The following is a 20010-nucleotide window of genomic DNA, read 5'->3' as shown; positions in this document are numbered from 1 at the left end:
CTGTCGAATAGTGGTGTCGACAAGTTAAATTATCAGTTAACCCAAGCAAAACTTCAATGGTTCTTTTCACGAAGAAGCGAATAACAACCGGGGTTCGTCCCTTGCAGTTCTTTGATTCTGAGCTACTGTGTGCAGATCAAGTCAAATACGTTGGAGTCATATTGGAGAGAATTCCTAATTTGGAAAAAGAAATAAATAACTCCGGCACTTTTGTCGATTTAGATAATTGAAACATCATAGGACACGAAATTTAACGATCTTTCGAATTGAAATTGTTGCAGAAAAATTTTGAACCATGAAAAAGTAGGAAATGTTTGTTTTTACTTCACTGGTTTGTCGGATTCGTTTCGCAATAGATCACCGTTGTGTCGTTTTTGGCTTAATATAACTTGGCATACGCTAAAGGTAAAAGCAAATACAAATTAAATACGCCAAGGTTCCATACAAAAAGGTATGTAATTTTTGGCTCACAAAACAATCAAATTACGCTACCCTATTCATCTGTTCCGTTTTGACAACGCTGACATGACACAAAAAAATTAAACTGGCAATGCTATCAGATCAAAGCATGCTGTAGATTGCCACAACACTAATGTTGTTTTGTTTTTGTCAAGAACCAGAACTTAACATTATAGATTTTCTCGGAAGACGATGAAAAGTGATTCGAATAAACTAGAAAAACTCTAGAAAAAGAACTCCATTTTGGATCGATTAGATTCGCGATTAGCTGTCAAAAAACGAATCCAATCGAACATTGCCTATCCTTATAACATTGAACGTGTTTCCATACAATGCCGGGCATAAGTTGCCAAAAATGCTGTTTTTCTCTCCGCAGTTCTCTTTCTAGAGTTTTTCTAGAATCACTGAACCCCGGGAAACGGTCCAGGATTCTGATTAGTTACTATATCAGTAACAGCTCAAAATCAAGAGCCAATTTCGAAACACAATCGCAATCGATTGTTATTCTTGTAGTCGAATCCATAGGAAAATAATACAGAATTCCGTATCGATTGCCGGATGGTTTTTTTCGGGTTTTTAGGTACGCTACAAATTCACCTGCTACTATACCGGAAATATCCGGTTAGTATCCTCTTGGATTAATTGGTATTTATTACAAATTAATCTTTCTAACAATTTAATCAGTGAACACTGCATGGTCGTTCAAGGCGAGGATTTGTGAAGTTTCTTTTGCCGGCGTCGGCGGTAAAACATGATGATGAATTATGTTCTATCAAAGACCATGCAGTAGACTTGGGTGCAACGCCCAACTCCTACATAGCAGAAGGCAAAAGACTCATATTTCCTTTCGATCATGCCCATATGAGCCTGCCTAGTCCTAGTTTTCCGTTCTAAGTTTATAACTGACTCGCTCTAGAATACCTATCCATCTTTCAATTTCGTTTTCTCTTAGTCTTAAATTTGCCGAAAGTAGCCAACAAAATCAATACAGTAAAACCTTGCGGCAATTGAAACATAGTAACATAACCTAACTTTTTTGTGTGATTGTTCTCGAAAATATGCATTGGGGTAGGTTGGCCGAATTTTGTGCGGAGCTGGTTGTCCGAGTTGTAAATTTAGCGTAGAGCAATGTGCACTTCGATATTCGTGAAATGCTAACCTTTTTCTGAGTGAAATTGGATATTATGCTAATATTTATGATTATAACCAAAAATATGTAACAGAAATAAGTAATAATAATAAATTAAGGGTGGGGGGTGCAAGAGTTTCAGCGTGAAAAAACACTGCATTTGCGATTTTTTAGAAATTTGGGTGAACCAAATTGATCAAAACTTTTGTACAATTTAATATGTCATTTCAATAACATTCTGTATTTTTTCTATGCAAAAATATCGACAAGCGACTCGGTGACGGAGCTTTTTGTAGAACGTCTCTGGAAAAAATACGATTTGCAGTGCTAACTGCTATTCAAAAACTACTGAAACGATATATTTCAAACTTTGCATACACATTATATGTAAAAGATACCTATCCTCTACGTTTAGTTTTCGAGACAATTTTTCAATGAAGGGAGGTTTTCACTCATAAAATGGCGGAATCATTCGTGAAAAATAGAAATTCCACCACTTTAAGAGTAAAAAGTAAATGTTTAAAAATATACATGAGAATTGAGTAATAAAAATATATTCAAATTACTGACAAATAGAAATAAGAGATAAAAATCATTAAAGGATGGCTATTTTTTATAAAAAAAACAAGTAATTCCAATATTGCCCCTTCAATCCTGAAATTTTTCCTCCTGAGGAGTTCCTGGCAGGATTTATAACAGATCAACCCTACCGCGAACAAAACTTGTCCATCAGCGTAGTTGTAAGCCTGCATGAAGATATCAAACATCTCCCCTAGGCAAGTGCACAAACTGATTTGAAGAAGCGTCAATATCGAAAACGCCGATCATCACAAATTTTGACCGATTCCCCATTAAAAGCAGCATTGGCGGAGGAGAAAAATAAAAGCAAACGTAAGCGTACGCTGGCGGAAGACAAAAAAGTAGCGGGAGCAATTAAAGCTGCCAAAACTAAGTCAAAAAAGTCAAAAAGAAAAAAAGTGGAGTTTTTTCATACCTCCATATTGCAAAATGATAATTCTTCACTAATAAGAGTTTTCCACTGGTACATTTAGCGTGTTTTACTTATTTTACCGAACTCGGCCAACCTACACCAGCCCTGGGTTGGTTGGTCGATTTCCCGATTCTTTGATTGTTAATAACATTTTTCCTGATTTTTTTTTACAAAAGAAAAATTCACCAATGTGAGCGAGGGTTGTATCTTCATGACAACACAAATCGTTTATCAAAAAGTCTAACCAGAATGCGTGCGGACATTCCGAAAGCAAAACTTGGCCAACTAGCTTCGGTCTCCCATAGGGGAACTGGGGGGAAGCCCGACACCCTGGGTAAGCCCGACACCCCACGACTTTTCCCAGATATCAAATTTTAAATCATACAATAATGACAGGATATTATTAGAACGATTATTTTTGGCATTTCGATACATATCGATGCCATATGGGTTCATAAAAGTCAACAAAATACACAAAACAAACGAAAGCAAAGTTGATGCGCTTTTGGATGTTATTTTTAGTTGATACATTTTAAGGTTTTAATAACACAAAAGCTTTGAAAATGACCAGTTTTTTTGTCACTCATTCTATTCTTCTCTCTATATCGTTATTTGTATGTATTGAAGATAAGTTTGAGTATTTCAATACTGTTAATTGAGCATTTAACAAAAATGGGCGCTGTTGGGGTAAGACCGACAGTTTTTGGGTGGGGTAAGACCGACACGGTGTTTAGACAATTGGGTTCGTTTTTGATTCGATACAAACGAATGGGTATATTTGTTGTGTTCAATTATACTATAATTACGTCATGTTGATAATTGAAATACACGGAAACTATGTTTTTTGCATTTATTTATCAGTATTGTCTCAAGCCGACCAAAAAAATTAAAAATTAATTGAACGTGATTCATAATAGTATTACAAAAAGAAACGAAAAGTATAATCTAATATGAGATTTTCACAACACGAACCGGATAGCTTACTACGAAGTGTGCGTCACTTCTAAGTGAATGAGTCCTAGTAACCGCGTATACAATCTGCTTGCAGCACAGCTCTTCCTCGTTAGAATGGCTATACAAGTGGCAATACAGCTCGAAAGAATTACTTGAGAAAACCCGTACCATAATATAAATCATGCGTTAAACATTATTTATTCATAACACCACGCATTCGAATGCTCTTCCTCTTGCTACGCGATGAAACTACAGAAAGTATGCGTTTGCATCACACATACTCATATACACATAATTGCACTTTATCACACATACACAATACATTTTTAATGGAAAAAATTGGACAAAAAGAAAGTTCAAAAGGGGGTCGCTCTTGCCCCTTTGGGGTGTCGGTCTTACCCGCAGCGTTTTTAAAATGACATTTTTCTCCATTTTTTGGCAACCAATAATTTTTAATGAATTCAATTTTTTGAAACGCTGAAAAAATTATATTTTGTTAAGAACCACCTGAACAAGGATTATGCACAGAATATACAATTTTAGGAAGTTTGTGGAATTTTAGAAAAATTATTGCGCTTAAGGTGTCGGACTTGCCCCGCGTTCCCCTACTACGCCGCCGATCATATTTAAACCCGCGCCGATTCCATATTCGACCCAACTTTGTATTGAGTGAATGAATTTTTGAATACTCTTTGTAAAACGATAATTTTATTGGATATAACACTTTTGTGTGATTCTTTCCATTACCGATCTTCAGGCGGGATATTTTAGTCCATATGGAAACAAAGGTGCTTTCGAACCGCACGGCAACTCCGTAAGCAGTTCAACTGTTGCCATGTACAAATTGAGCCAATTTATTCTGATTGTCACGGTGCCCACGGTGTATTTATTAGAACAATTTTATGCAAAAAAATTCAGCATCTCTGAAACTTCAGGATATGAAAGAATGGGCTTTCCCCTTTCATTTGAAACCAAAATCAAAATAATCCGTCGGGGGGCCCAGAGCAATTTTTTTTTTGAAGTTTTTTTTCGTAACAATATAGGTTTTACTACTGGAGCTAGTTCATATTTCTGTCCCCAGATGGTGCTTTATACATTCGAACAACACTAAAAGTGGGAATTTGATAGAAAATTTAATTGTCTACAAGTTTGTTGACCACTAAAAATTGATCTGAAATTATCCGGAAAAGTTGCTTAAGATTTTAACAAAGTTATATCTATGATAGTTTCACACGAGGCCTAGTGGTTTGGAAATATGTTTTCTCGCACTTATTACTTTACCATTAAAAGAATTGGGTTTAGTGACATGAAAATATTAGACGGGATTCGTTTCGTTGACAATTCTAATTGACCTTCTGAAAATTAGGGTGTTTGACAGAGTCAGAACACTATTTGTGCTTTTGGTTTGTAATCGTTCTGCTTTTGGTTTGTAATCTTTCCCGATAGTTTCGAAGGAAGGTATTGCTTGGTTACAAAGGTTTGTTTACATTTATGTTTTGGAAAGGACCATACGTCGTATAATTTAGGTTATGATCGCTTAAGTCAGCTATTATAATTCCGTTCAAGACGAAATGTTGGGACACACCGTTTCTAATTTAACGCAAACCACAGCAGTAACTGTCCAAATTAGTGGTTAGCGTGAAACGATGTATTCAAATTTCTCCGCAAAGCATACTGTGGCAGTTGGATTTTACGGTCATTTTCTATCAATTATGCGAGATATCGTTACTAAATTGATCCTAGATTATGCGAAATGTATTACTTTTGAAAATGAAATATGATTTGAGTACAACAAAAACCTTATATACATAGAAGTCCTCGAATATATCCCCAAAAAATTATCTTGATCCAAAGACTCAAAGTTTTTTGTTCACTGTTTTTCACATTGAGTTAATTTTGAAAACGGATAATCAGCGTTTTTAACCAAGCGTTGCAATGAAATCCGCGAAATATTGCGATGGTGCGTTAAAAGTTTCATTGAGATTGTTCGAATATAAAGGTTGAAATTCAGGACAAGTGAATTTTATAAGAAGATGCCAACAGAGTAGGATATTCATGTAAGAATAGTTATCAGTCATCCCTGAGAACAATCGAGAAAATGAAAAAAGAAGACATACATCATTGCAAAAGCTGTTTCTGCGAGAGGAATCACTTACCATCATGAACAAGAATATTAATATCATACTAGTTTTGTCAACACTTATCTAAGACTTTTCATCTTAAAAATATTAATGGTGCCCTGTATCAGGGAATTATAATTTTCTGCTAAAAGATGAGACTTTCCAAACTCTCAAATTCCGCTGAATTCAGTGTTGAACTAAACACAACTATTTGGCGAATAAAAAAAGTGCTTGTGAATTGACAAACCACTAGGTCTTCTGTGAAACTAACTTAGATTTAGAATTCGTTAAAATATTAAACAACTTTTCCGAATAATTTCAAATCGGTTTTTAGTTGGTAACAAAGTTGTAGACAATTAAATAATCTATCAGATTCTCTCTTTTAGTGTTGTTCGAATGTCTAAAGCACCATCTAGGGGCAGAACTATGAACTAGTTCCATTGTAAAATCTATGTTTCACGAAAACAAATTTCAAAAAAAAAAGTTGCTCTAGACCCCCCGATGGATTATTTTGATTTTGGTTTCAAATGAAAGGGGAAAACCCAATCTTTCATATCCTGAAGTTTCAGAGATGCTGAATTTTTTTGCATAAAGTTGTTAAAAAAAGACACCGTGTGCCTGTTTCGACGTTCAATCCTACAAAAAGTTAAATCCTTACAAAGTTTCTTTATTTTTCTACAAGTAGTGCAAATATGCGGGAAATGTATATCTTGAATAGGTTTCTTGAGCGCGACCCGCATTCGTCTAAAACGTCTATTCACTTTACTGTAGAAATAAACCGCTTCTCCCATTTCTAAAATGCGATCAAAGTTAAGACAGGATCCAACGGGCTCTGAAAGTCATCACACAAAATTAGGCAATGATAGCAGGTAAAATAAGAACAACGAACTAAATTACTTGATGGTTTCACGCATTTTATGAAGACGATTTCCAAACATAGCAACATCCGATATTCGGTGGCACAAGTGCCACGCAAAACAAATCATTTATCATACTCATCGATTGGAATATGCATGTGCTAGGATGTGGACAGTTTTCCAACCCCCAGCACACCCGACTGAACTCGGAAAATGCAGAACGTTCAGCGACTGTTGTGCGGAATGACCTCAAATCAAATTCGCTCATCAAAGTTTCACCCGCAAATAAAAACCATTACGTGCATGCATGAACTACCACGTAAAATTAATTAGCACCATTTGTTCAACTGAAAAATGCAAATGCAATGTTTTCCTTTCAGCCTGGCAACTTTTCCCACATCCCGATACACGAGACGAATCCTTGCGGCATGCAACTGTTGTGAGGATACGGCAGAATATACCTTAAATGTGCACACATACTTTACATGCACACATTCAGATGCTACTGGACGGACATGGCATGGACTCGTCAATGCCAAACCCTTCAGCGATGGACGGTCATCAGCGTAGTTCAACCAAAACTCGCACGAATGCGTCTGACAGCTTGCATCGACGTCCGTGGAAAACATTCGATAAATAAATATGTTCAACGGAACAGAGAGTAAAGCTATATTTGATTACGAAATTTATAACAAATCATGAAATTATAATATTCCTGCGGTTGTATCTCTCGTCAGTCGCATGTGTTACAGTAGAGCGTGAGCAAACTGCATATATGCGTGTGGGATGTGTATTCGAGATGCTGTGTTTATGTATATCTGCAGGATTGCTTGTGCCACATTGAAGCATAAAAAATGAGACATGTTAAAATTTCATTTTCATTTTCCTCCTACAGTTGTATGGAATGGGTATTCGGCGAACGTGCATGCTGAGTCTAATTAGCAACTTGCCATAAGTAGTTAACTTTGCACAGCTCTTGATAAAATGTATCCAAATGTATTGCAATGATGGTTTATCAACGTATAATTATAACCTAAATAATTACCATTTGAAGTTTCACGGAGTACTTACCCACGCATTTGAAGCTGCAGTTGCTCTTGCTGTGTTTTGTAAAACATGAAATGTTACTTGGGAAGCTATCCTAATGTGCTTAATTGGTGTTGTTATAACATTCGCACATAGAGCTAAAAAAATTTCTAACTCACAAAAAAGAGGTAAATGACCCCAAGGTTAAAACCTTCTATAGTCAAAAAAACTAGAAAGGGCAGCCCTATGGGGTTGCACGAGCTGTAGACGTAGGACTATACTACTTAATGTAAAATATTTATTTTCTTAGTACATTTATAGTAATAATAAATCAAATATATTTCTTTCGTATGGTTTAATCACAACTAATCAACATCGAATATAACTTATTGAACCAAACCTTCTTGGTTATCAGGTCATTTCATTTGTAGTAGGTGATCGAATCCGATTAAACTTATTTAAGAAGATCTGAAGAAAGAAGACAGAAAACTGTGACCGAACTAATATCTGGAACTAAATCTTTATAGCGTAAGATTGGCTTGTAAAAACTTTTCGATTGTGTGTGGCAAAAAACCCGGACCAGTGAAGAAAAATCAAATTTTAGACAATATAATCACATTTCATGTATAGACCAAGTATTCTAGTTATATTTTGCCATTATTGTAACTTTCCTAAAGTACGCATACAAATCTCACTGCATTCGCTATCATATATCGAAACTATAAATATACAAGAATCGAAAACAATTTTATATACGGACAAGATGCGTTTTTGCAACGGTTTTTCAACTGGCAGTGTATTCATTCATAAATAGGCTTTGTAGTATGTACCTATTGGTAGAATCAAAATACTATAGGCTGAGTGAAAATGAATCACGTGAAGGGGAAATTAATCAATGAATTGATCGAACGTAAATATTAAACTTTCGGAGCACAACACAAAAGATAGCATAGTGTTTGAACGGCAAGCACAGTCGCATTCACTGGGTAGCGTACCTCCACAGGCAGTGTAACGGACTTCTAACTCAGCTGCACTGGCTGTGAAAACACACAACACAGTGATCTGCTTCGTCTGACGCTCAACAGGCAACTGAGCTGCTCTGGCGAAATCCGTCCGTTTAAATAGTCGATGATGACGTCATTCATAGAAGCGCAGCGCGCTAGGTACACAAATGTGTCGTGCTGGACTAGGGAAGCGCTATCCTATGTGTGTAAATGCGCGATATTTTGACTAGGTTGCTCATTATTTAAATTTTTAATGCCATGATATCAAAAATCTTTGGGTTTATCTATCGGAATCTATTCTTAGAAGTATTTCGGGGCGACATGCGCAAAAAATTTGAAAATTTATCGTGAGATGGCTGAATAATATGCATTTAAAATTGGACCACTTTTCGTTACATACCATTTTTGTAGAATTTGCAACGTGCACCCCTATATCGAAAACAAAGACGTAGTCCTACGTCAAAATTGTTATGAAATTTGCGTTTCGACTTCGTCTCATCAGAATCCAACACTAACATAGTGACAGGACTAAGTTGGCGCTGGATTGACGATAGCTCCAAAAACGAGAACACTATTTGTATTTCTGAGCAAATCCCTAGCCATGCGTAATGTCCCGCAAGAAAAGGAGTTCTGATTAAGCTGATGAGAATTAATGAAATCGAAAATTGGTTTGGCTTAGCAAACCAATTCAATATGCTATATTTCTCCTTAGTGGACAACAATTGTGGGAAAAACCTTTTTTTTCATTCCGGATAAAATTGTTTTAAACCATTTTTGCGCCTGAACAGCACAAAATGGAATATAACGCATGACTAGGGGTTTGTTCAGAGATACAAATAATGTTTTCGTTTTTTGGAACTAGCGTCAATCCGGCGCTAACTTAGTTCTGTCACTAAGTTAGTGCCGTACTCTGATGAGACGAAGTCGAAACGCAAATTTCACAACTAATTTAGTTATTGGTTTTGTGCTCTTTACGCGCAAAGATGGTGTTAAACAACCATTTTTACCAAAAATTTTCTCTACTAAGGAGAAATATAGCATAGTAAAAAAACCTTTCTAATATCTATCCGGATAATCGAATCGAATAAATCCTTTCTAGCAAATTCATTTATTATATATTTGAACAGTAGAAGATGCATCGAGAGGATCTTCTTTTGGTTAGGAATCAAAATATGTTGGCTCCAATGACACGTTCCCCGTGTATACCCGGGGATTTGTGCATTGCCATCTCTTTTCATCATTTCCCCGATTGGAAGGAATGGAGAAGGAGGAGGAAGGAAGTAGAATTGAAGGGGTGGGAAAAATTACAGCACAAAAACAAAGAGTTGGTAAGTTGATCTTACAAGTAATTCAAATCGCCTGCGTGAAAGCCTGAAGCTCTTTACCACATTGGATAAGTAACTTTAGCATGTCTCTAAGTTTCAGCAGAACAAACACGGTGTCGTCTATGTAAGGACTGCCGAAAACATGAAATCACAATTGTGATACTGCTGAGCAGTTGCATATCAGATGATATGACATTTCGCAGTTGGACCACATGAAAATGACCCAGCACGTTGAATAGTTGCTATGTGATAATTAAGTTTGCAATTGCTTCTTAAAGCCCTGGTCAGCATGCCGCAGTGGAGTTTCGAAAAACGTAAGAGATTTTTAGAAATCACACCGGGCCTTTGTTACGCATCGCTTCACTTCGTAGTAGTGGGGTCACATTGTACTCACCAGAGGGTCGTTTCACGGTTATCTCCTGGAGAAATTCACACTGGGAGGACTTAATTTTTTTCGACGGAAACAAATAACTAAGGAAATCACTTCAAACAAAATGGATGACACAGCTTACATACATATTGATCATACACCAATTTATTTAAATTAACTTTCTCCTTCTTGGTACACCGAAAAGTTCAGCGTTGCGGCCGTGATGTTCGTTGTTCGACTTACTGCAGGTTGCATGCCTGGCGGGTTTTGATGGTGGTGTAGGAACAGACAGACGATGGCGACAGGGGACCCCAGATGAAGCAGCCTATTTGTAGCGCAGCCCTGCGTTTTACACTGGTGCCGGGGAGTGATACCAAGGGCACTTTTTTCAAACACAAGGGTCTAAGCCAAGTCGAGTGAGATGTTTAGCTTCTGCGGTCACTACCACCAAAACCCTAGCGGTATTTAGTGAATAGCGTCTTCAATAGCGTGTTCTTAAACTTCGCCAAACAGACCTTTTGTTGCTCTCGCGACGAATGTATATATATATATATATATATATATATATATATATATATATATATATATATATATATATATATATATATATATATATATATATATATATATATATATATATATATATATATATATATATATATATATATATATATATATATATATATATATATATATATATATATATATATATATATATATATATATATATATATATATATATATATATATATATATATATATATATAATATTTTTAGTAACATGCATGCTATCAAAAATATTTAAAGTGCGGTACATGTTTCCTTGACTTTTTTTTAAATATTGGAGAATGATAACACACAATACAATTATAAAATAAATAAACAAGGAAAATTTAAAAAAACAAATATGAGAAAACAAATAAATACATACATTTATAAATAAACAAAAAATCAATAGATAAATAAATATGTTATGTTATGAAAATCTAGAGCCATAGTACTCAAGTGAGAGCAAGGATACAGTATATAGATCGGAAAACTAGAAGCGGCAGAGTCATTAGAACAGGCTTAATACCTTACGGGATTAACTTTTGTCTTCTGTTGATGGAGGTCGAGCTTAGGCAGCATAACTACGAATCACTAAAGTCCACCAACATGTCTCTCGGTAAAGACAGACTTGTCCCTCTTTACCGTGAGAACCGACAAAACAAAAGCCACGTAAGATCACCACTGAAAACCTGTCGACGATTAACATCAATCAATGTTGGTGGACTTGAGTGATTCGTAGTTATGCTGCCTAAGCTCGACACCCCAACAGAAGACAAAAGTTAAGCCCGTAAGGTATTAAGCCTGTTCTAATGACCCGGCCACTTCTAGTTTTCCGATCTGTATACATCACATACTTGCTCTCACTTTAGTACTATGGCTCTAAATTTTCATAACTTTCCCTACCCACTAATCTCTAGCTAATTGAATACTCAAGCAACACTTGCAACATGTAATGGCCGCAGTTTGTTGCATAACCATTCACTTTTGCTGGTGCGCTTTTTGGGTTGCTGAATCAGTTAAATAATGCTTCTTTTCAACAAATTATGTTGCAGAAACTGTTAGTCAACCAACGGTGTTGCTCGGGTATTGTTAAAATCTAAAAAAAGAAAAATGTGACTACATAGTCGAAATAACAATGGAAATATATATATATATATATATATATATATATATATATATATATATATATATATATATATATATATATATATATATATATATATATATATATATATATATATATATATATATATAAGAGATAAATGAATAAATAAATAACAAACAAATAAAGAATGTCGACATGAAATAAGCGGTGGGCAAACGTATCCCCGCTGTAACCCAACGCAGCCTATAGTTACTATATTCATAGTTAGGCGGAGACACTGAGAGGAGCCAATTGAGCATGTCAAATGTCGGAGGCAATCGAGCATGACGCCACAAAACGTTTTCTTTTTTGATCTTTATGGAGAAGATATTGTGATTATGGTGAAAAATATTTCACGCTTTCCCTGTGTTATAGAGCATATGTAAACGAAAATAACTAATACTTTTTTTATGTGACACCGAGAAATATTCGAACAAGCATAAAACCACATCACTTAATCGAATTCGTTTTTCTAGACGTATGTCGTACATGTCTTTTACGGTGTTAACTTTTCTGCTAGAACTTGAACATTTGCATGGGGTGCCAGCATATTCTTTCTGAAATAAGAGTTGCCAGTTTTCCGACCTTTGTGTCCGCCTAGCTATGAATATAGTAACCCTGTCGTCAGGATGTTTACTATCCGATCTGCCGTAGCTGATTATTTATATAGTGATGGAAATTAGGATAATTCAGGATGTTGGTAAATATTTTTGATGTTAATATTGTTTTTTTTGTTTTATTCTTACCGTTTACCGTTGGATTTCGCACGGTTTTTAAAGATCTGAGAGTAGGCTGATACCATAGCTGCGTGTTTTTCGCGTTTTTATTTCGTTTTTGTACGAAATGTGATTAAAGTATTGTTGATGGTCTTAATTTTTTTCTGGCCAAACATGCCGTTGCAGAGCGGAGACCTGGATAACCGGGTTTCAACTGCACAGCTGGCTAAACACCTATAGTTTTGCCCTTCAAATCCTCCAACTCATAGGACGACGCCCCGATTTTTACCTTGAAACTGCATGGGAGAAATTGACGACCGTACTTGGCATTGTAATTCTGGGCCGCACTTGACAATTTCATATTTTTCCGATACACGGCCGTCTACAAATAATTTTGAAAACCTTCGGTGGCGAAAATTATAGCGATGTTGAGAAGCATTGTGAGCTCTCATCAAATTTTTGCGAACAAGGCCGTAGATTCGCTCGAATATTTATGATCGTCATTCTTCCACCTCTTCTGAACATAGCATTACATCGAGACGGGTGAGTGGATGATCGGTGCCAGTTTCATACCCGTGGTAATAAAGTATGGTGTGAATCCAGTCGATGAGTGAACAGTGGTATTTAAAACCATTTCTATCTCCGAAATCCGAGTATCCCAAAGGTGTATGTCCGAATAGCAGCATTGATAGCTATGGGTTGACTCTTTCGACCGGGTTTGCCGGTGGGCAACTTTGAAACAGATCCAACCATCCTTAAATTCTTTGGAAACGAAACTGCTTCCGTTGTCAGTGGTAATATTTTGAAGGAATTTAAAAAAACGTAACATGTTCAACAAAAATATGCCTAATATTTTAAATGGAATTTTCAAAGTTTCACTTGCAAAAGTTATCTTGCGAGAATATTTCCTTGTAGTGAAAATTAGCGACAGAACTCGATGCCTATCGGTTGGCTCATTGTGAAAGCTAGGTTTACAGCCGAGTAGATCGCATCGAAGCGGGGAGCTTAATGGCTCCTGGTATCGTGACAAAATTGGGAGCTTATTGGTTCACGAAACTGACGTCGGTACCAAGAGAAATTCTGCCACATTCTGTAGTCCTTGACTGACGGCGACCATGAACTGGAGAGTGTGTGAGACGTATCCCCATAGCGACCATCAGGCGATTCGCTACCGCATCGGTCAATGGAACCTTGCTGCAACACGGAAAAGGACGACCGGCAAGCTAAAGTAGAAGACGATATTCTTTAACAAAAACCTCTTTGTTGAACCACTTCGGCGAACAGCGGAATCAAGTACCTTGATGCGGCTGATCTAACAAGAAGGATTGTGACGGCTTGTGACGTTACAATGCCACGAAAACTGGAGCAATGTAGTAGACGGCGTGCAGCTTACTGGTTAAATGAGTAGCTCAGTACGCTACACGCTGCTTGTCTTAGATCCAGAAGGCGGGTTCAGAGAGCAAAATCGGAGAGTGAGAGAGAAGCGCAAGCGACGCTTCGAGAAGCTAGGAACGCTTTGAAATGGGAGATCAAGCTTAGCAAGCCAGTTTGCCATAAGTAGCTGTGCTGAGAAGTACACGCCAATTCCTAGGGGACGCGTACTGAGTCTTCATGACGAAGATGAGGGCCCGTCGACACCAGCTGAAATATGCCCGAGTAAGCTAAAGACAACTCGCTTCCAGCTACATTAGATTCGGGTAATTTGTAACATGTAGAGCAAACAGGATCGGCCACAAAAGATAACCTGAATAGTGGTAGAAACTTTGCTACCCTAACAAAAAAAGCTAAAGATAATCGTTGAGGGTCTCTTCCCGAAGCACGATCCAACTATCTGATCACCGACACCGTACGGCGAAAAAGAAGGAGCAAACGCAGCCGAATTGCAAGCGACTAACGACGAGCTCAAAAAAGCGTGCACGCGACTAAAATCAAAGGAAGCCTCCGGTTCGGATAGAATACCAAACGTAACGCTGAAAGCTGCGATCCTGGCATATCCGGACATGTTCAGGATGCTACTACAGAAGTGTTTAGATAATGGCAATTTCCCCGAAATGTTGAAGGTACAGAAGCCTCGTATAGGCCAATGCCGCACCGCTGCACAGAAGAATTTCGCCTGACCCTGAAGAGCTACTTCCACAGTAGAGTTCTGCTGTACGAGACGAACGAAGGGCAGAAGTCAATGTGAGTTGCAACGAGCATTCCTCAGAGCTCCATTCTCGTCCCAATGCTTTGGAACGGGATGTACGATTGCGTCTTAACACTTCGGCTGCCCGGGAAAGTGAAAATCGTGCGTTTCGCGGACGACGTGTCACTAACGGTGATGAGTGAGACACTTGGAAAGTGGAGCTGTCGGTGACGGAGACAATAGACGCGATCGAGAGCTGGATGGACGGGGTCAAGCTACAAATAGCTCACTACAAGACGGATGTGTTGTTGGTCAGCAACTGCAGAGCGATTCAAACAGCATTCGATGCATTTTTTTAGGTTTAAAAATGAGGATATTTTGGCATCAATAGTTCTAGACGAGGTTCTACTGTCATAAAGGCCCGTAACTATAGCTTTCAAATGTCCATCAAATAAGCATTAGAGCGTCAAAGTTGTCTCAATCAGTTTGATTGAATGCGGAAATTATTATGGAGCTCGTACCACACTTCTAAATGGATAAGAATGCAGGATAGTGTAGCACACTCAGATTGAAAAATGATCATGCGGAATGAATTAATGGAAGGAATGCAAACAAGCGAACTTGGTTACGCTTTTCATCGATTCAGATTTCTTTGCAAGTCGCAAATAGGTTACTATGGAAAATGTTCGTCTGTACACACGTTCCTGCATCGAAACCATAGATTACTATCAGGTTTGATTTGGTGATAATTGATATTTTTGATGAAAAATGGCTTCACTGGTCAACAGAGTTATGATGTAGATCATGACCGTCTTACAGCGGAAACGGCGTTATGAACATCGAGCAACGGTTTCGGGAGAGCAATCACCGCCAGGGAACTCTTCGCAGAAATAAACTAGATCCACCGCCGAGAACTAGTCGAGTAGAATGCAACAGAGCACTGAGTATGGGTCATCGAAACGCTAGCGAACCGGATGCCATGGCCCTCCAGAATCGCCAGACTGATCACGGCACCCCACCGGTTATTCCGATAGAAATATAGCAAAAACCAATAAGAATCGGTATTGGGAAAACTTTTTTCGCCAAGGAACTCTCCGTGTGCGTAAGCTTGATTCAGCGATGGGGAATTTACTGAATAGAACGTGGCGAGACGCCACCAGTCGAGCCGGGGCTACAACAAACCGGACGCCCTACTCCACCGGAATTTCCGAACTGACCTACTGCACCTGGCTGGTTAGCTCGCTTTCCAACTTCTCTCGCCGGGGAACTCTTCGTCGGAGTAGGGTAGATCCATCGTCGGAGACTAGACCGAGTAGTTCGCGAACAAGTCGGAATCTCAACGAGGAAGTGGTACTAAATGGCACAAGAGAACCGAAGGGCTCAGTAAATTAGACAGTCTGAAGTTTGTCGCCCAGATTTTGTTTGTAGGGAAAGAACACTAATTCTCGTCCCACAGCTAGCTTTCATACTACCATACAGAAACTGCCACGTTGTGTGGATGGTCGAAAACTGTTAGTGTGCCGAGGATGGGTGCTGTAACTCTACTGAAAAAACTAACGACTAAGTAGTTGGATAGGAACCTCTTCCCGAAGAAATGCCGTAAGGTAATGCCGGGGATGAATCAGGTTCCGTGCAAGAGTAGTTGTATTAGCGGGTCGGGTGGCTACCACCAGCCCTAAACTGCGCTTTTTACGGCGCGCAGGAAGTTAGATGTCAGTCGCAACAGCACCATGTTGTTGTCAACCGGTTATGAAATAGTTATTGAAACAAAAATTGGTTATTGGGTAAGCGACAATTTGTTGTAATATAGGGTAGACGAGCCCTTATCGATCTCACGAGCCAAGATATCACCCTATTTCGTTGATAGCCCGACTTACAGTGATTAGATTGCGGTTAAATAGGTATGAACATTTTAGCTTTTTAAAAACTCTGCCCTGGAAAATGTTAAATATTCACGTTTGGGCGCTGAGAAAAGTCGAGTGCAATGCGCCTTATTTCATCCTACCATTTGAACTAATGTGCTGAATAGCGATTGCAGAGACTTACCTAACTAATGTGTTCAAAAGGGTGAGAGGAATAGAAGTGCTGAATGTGAATGAATTAGGGTACAGTAAACCTACAAGTGTATCCCACGGATAAAATGTTCGGGAAAATCGTCGTTTTTGTATTGTACTGTAACCTAAGGCATCAAGAACCAAAATGACGGATATAATTTGCAATATGGTGTGTTTTTTGTTAAATAACAGGATGACAAATTGTGAAAATGCATTGAAACAAATCTATGATTCTCATTTATGCGGTTCGTGCAACGATACAATTATTGCAAGTGTAATAACAATAAAACATTTATAATGGATGTAGCAAATTGGAATCCTTATATTAATATATGAGAAAGGCAAAATTACTCCACTAGGTGGATTAAAGGAGATGTTTGCCGCAATTCTTGCTTATTGTAACATGTTCCAAATCTGACAAAAGTCGAATGTACATGCAGAGTTTCATTTATGTATCGATAGCATACTTTTCTATCTGCCTCTCGTTTCTTCTGCTTTAAATTTTATGCTCTGGACATAGGGGAACTGGGAGTAAAATGAACAGGGGGTGGGGTAAAATGAATAGGTAGCCAAATCAAGTCAGAACAAAATGGTTCAATCGGAATGGCTGTTTGAAAATAAAATGTATTGGGGGTAAAATGAACAGGTTGTAATAGGGGCAATATGAACTATCTTACAACTCTAAGTACCAAGCCTCAAAATTAGTCGGAACGCTACCCTTTAAGTTGCTAAATCTTCACTGTTTTATCAGATCCTAAAAGTTTAATCGCCCATGGATAACCCTAAGTTTGTAAATGTTTTTCGATGCCACAGGATTGTAAATTGGGTAATATTATGGAATGGAAATTGAATTTTTCCGAAACAAGTTTTGTTGGGCCTACAAAATGCCCTGTGTGTATTCAATGCTCATGATCCACTGGGAAATCAGCATTGCTCGGAAACGCTAAGCATTGCATACATACATGATATTCACTAGAAGGTGCTCATGTTACCACCACAGCGGTTCATTTTACCCAAACGCTATAAAGTTCTCACATTTTTGGACATGTTTAGAAATCAAGAATAATGTTAAAAAAATGTGTAGTATTTTCACCAAATATGCCTAACAAGAAACATATAAGGTGTTTGTACTATCTCAATCACTTATTAGTTAGAAAATAATGACTTTGCTTAACGTGCTCATTTTACCACCAGTTCTAAAAGTATATGCTAGAAAATTCATAGAAATCACAGCAGAAGAAAAGAGACGGGAATAGAAAGTATGCTAACAATGCATATTTTTATATCTCAGTGTAGCTAAAACAATTTTTTATCCGGTACAATCATTATCAAACAGCAGAGATGCCAGATTTGCAGACAAGTCTGCAAATGGGCAGACTTTTAATTTAAGCTGCAGATTTTTTCGATGACGCAGATATTTGCAGATTTTTTAGTTTGGTTGCAGATATTTGTAGATCTCTTAGTTTGGTTGCAGATATTTTCAGATTTTTGAATATAAAGGCTTTTGGGTACAATGTCAGGAAAGCATGTTTTGTTTTTCCCAGTCTTTTAAAATTATTATTGCAGACATTTGAAGAAAGTACCTGGCATCTCTGCTGATATTTGGCGACTACGCCGATCTGACTTAACTTACTTATAAATCTCGAGCTAATGGTCCACATTGGATATGAGCTCATCTAACCTATAAAAAAAATGTTTCGAGGTTGGAACAACGTGAATACCGACACTGTACGAACGTATCATTAGGCAAAGATAGAATAATGCTTAGCAATATATTTCGTTTCAAACTAAATCACATGATTTTTTTTTCAATTTGTGAATATTTTTATTGTTTCCACTTTTAAACTAATACAAAAAGATCATAATTTATTATTTTGGTTAGGAAAAATAAGTATCCTATATGTATGTTTTATGTATACTGTTCGTAACCGATTACAGAAAAGCCAATGAATTCAGATTGTTCACTTATTCTACAATGACAAAGTTACTCGACTAAGAAAAGACTTACTTTCTAAAGTGCAGAATTCATTTCTTTTCCAAACATCTCAACTTTTCCTTTCTTATTGTTGGTATATAATTACAAGATCCTGTGAGCAGAGGCGCTTAAAATGCGAAAGCTTTCGATTGAAATTGTTAAACATATTTCTAACAGATGGCGCATCGATCAGTAGAGAGTTATTCGAAACGAACTATTGATTTGCTGGTTTTTCATGTGGGATCCATAGGTAAAAGATTATTTTTGCAAGGAGTGCAAGTAGAAAACGGTTGATATGACTTATATTATTTTATTTTGTAAAATATATCATATAACAATGGAATAGCTGATAACCGAATAAAATGATAAATACATAAATTATATGCTAACGTCTGTTTTAATCATTGTAAAGGACTTGGCTCTCTGTTTGAAAACGAATCTTAAATCTTTTCTTAGAATCTTCATCAATTGTTTTTTAAGATTGGCATTTGAATCGTTAAAACTGAAATCGGCAAGCATGCATATTTGCATGTGCATATATAGTATTGGTGTCCGTAGTAGCAAAGCAGGTCAAGAGTCAGGGTTTTCTATGTGAACAAAAGTATTCATTGTTCGTATCTACCCTTCACAAAACATGGACACCTATTCTACACATATATCCATGAATATGACGTGCCGTACAACGTTAAATAAAATAACATGGTTAATCACAAGATACAATTTTTACAACAGCAACAATATGCAGTAAATTGGAAATAGTTTTAAACATATTTTCTGCTAAAAATGTACATTACCTAACCAATCAAACCCTTTGATTTTGCTTCCTACGAATCATCACATCTGCACTTTTCACTTTAATGTTCTGGTCAATCATTTTCCTGAGTTACCGTAAATTTTTCCTAGCAGTCAAAAATGCCAACACGTTTACAATAAGAAAATATGTAGTTCCGTGATGTTATGCACACGTTATAATGTTGCTTGGTTTTGGAAAATGTGATGTCAGTGACAATCGCTTTTACATCGCCTAATGCGGGAGGATAACTGTGGTCTGTGAGTGCTTTTCGGACGTGGATATTTCTGTAACTCAGATCGTTGCAATCTGAGGTTATCCAACAATGCTAGCAGATTATTCGATTGAAATCCTAGTGAACAGCAGTCCTCGTTTGTGTAACCAGGCGCTGAAAATAAATGAAGTCAGTCAATAATGTAAGC

The 20010-nt window shown here is 37.3% G+C and overlaps 1 protein-coding gene across 4 annotated transcripts in view; it reads right to left on the bottom strand.

Annotated features, from left to right (window-relative positions):
- Positions 1 to 18987: 18987 nt before the first annotated feature.
- Positions 18988 to 20010, bottom strand: part of LOC131677838 (BCL2/adenovirus E1B 19 kDa protein-interacting protein 3) — a 46806-nt gene continuing 45783 nt past the window's right edge. For all 4 annotated transcript variants that reach the window (XM_058957900.1, XM_058957901.1, XM_058957902.1 and 1 more), the window contains one exon: positions 18988 to 19976. In XM_058957900.1, coding sequence (XP_058813883.1) covers positions 19925 to 19976 — 52 coding nt within the window. In that variant the 3' untranslated portion in view covers positions 18988 to 19924. The remainder of the gene's footprint in view (positions 19977 to 20010) is intronic.

This window comes from Topomyia yanbarensis, chromosome 1, assembly GCF_030247195.1.
Source record: "Topomyia yanbarensis strain Yona2022 chromosome 1, ASM3024719v1, whole genome shotgun sequence".
Taxonomy (NCBI): domain Eukaryota; kingdom Metazoa; phylum Arthropoda; class Insecta; order Diptera; family Culicidae; genus Topomyia; species Topomyia yanbarensis.
The sequence above is the reverse complement of the archived record's forward strand: the minus strand, read 5'-3'. Positions and strand labels throughout refer to the sequence as shown.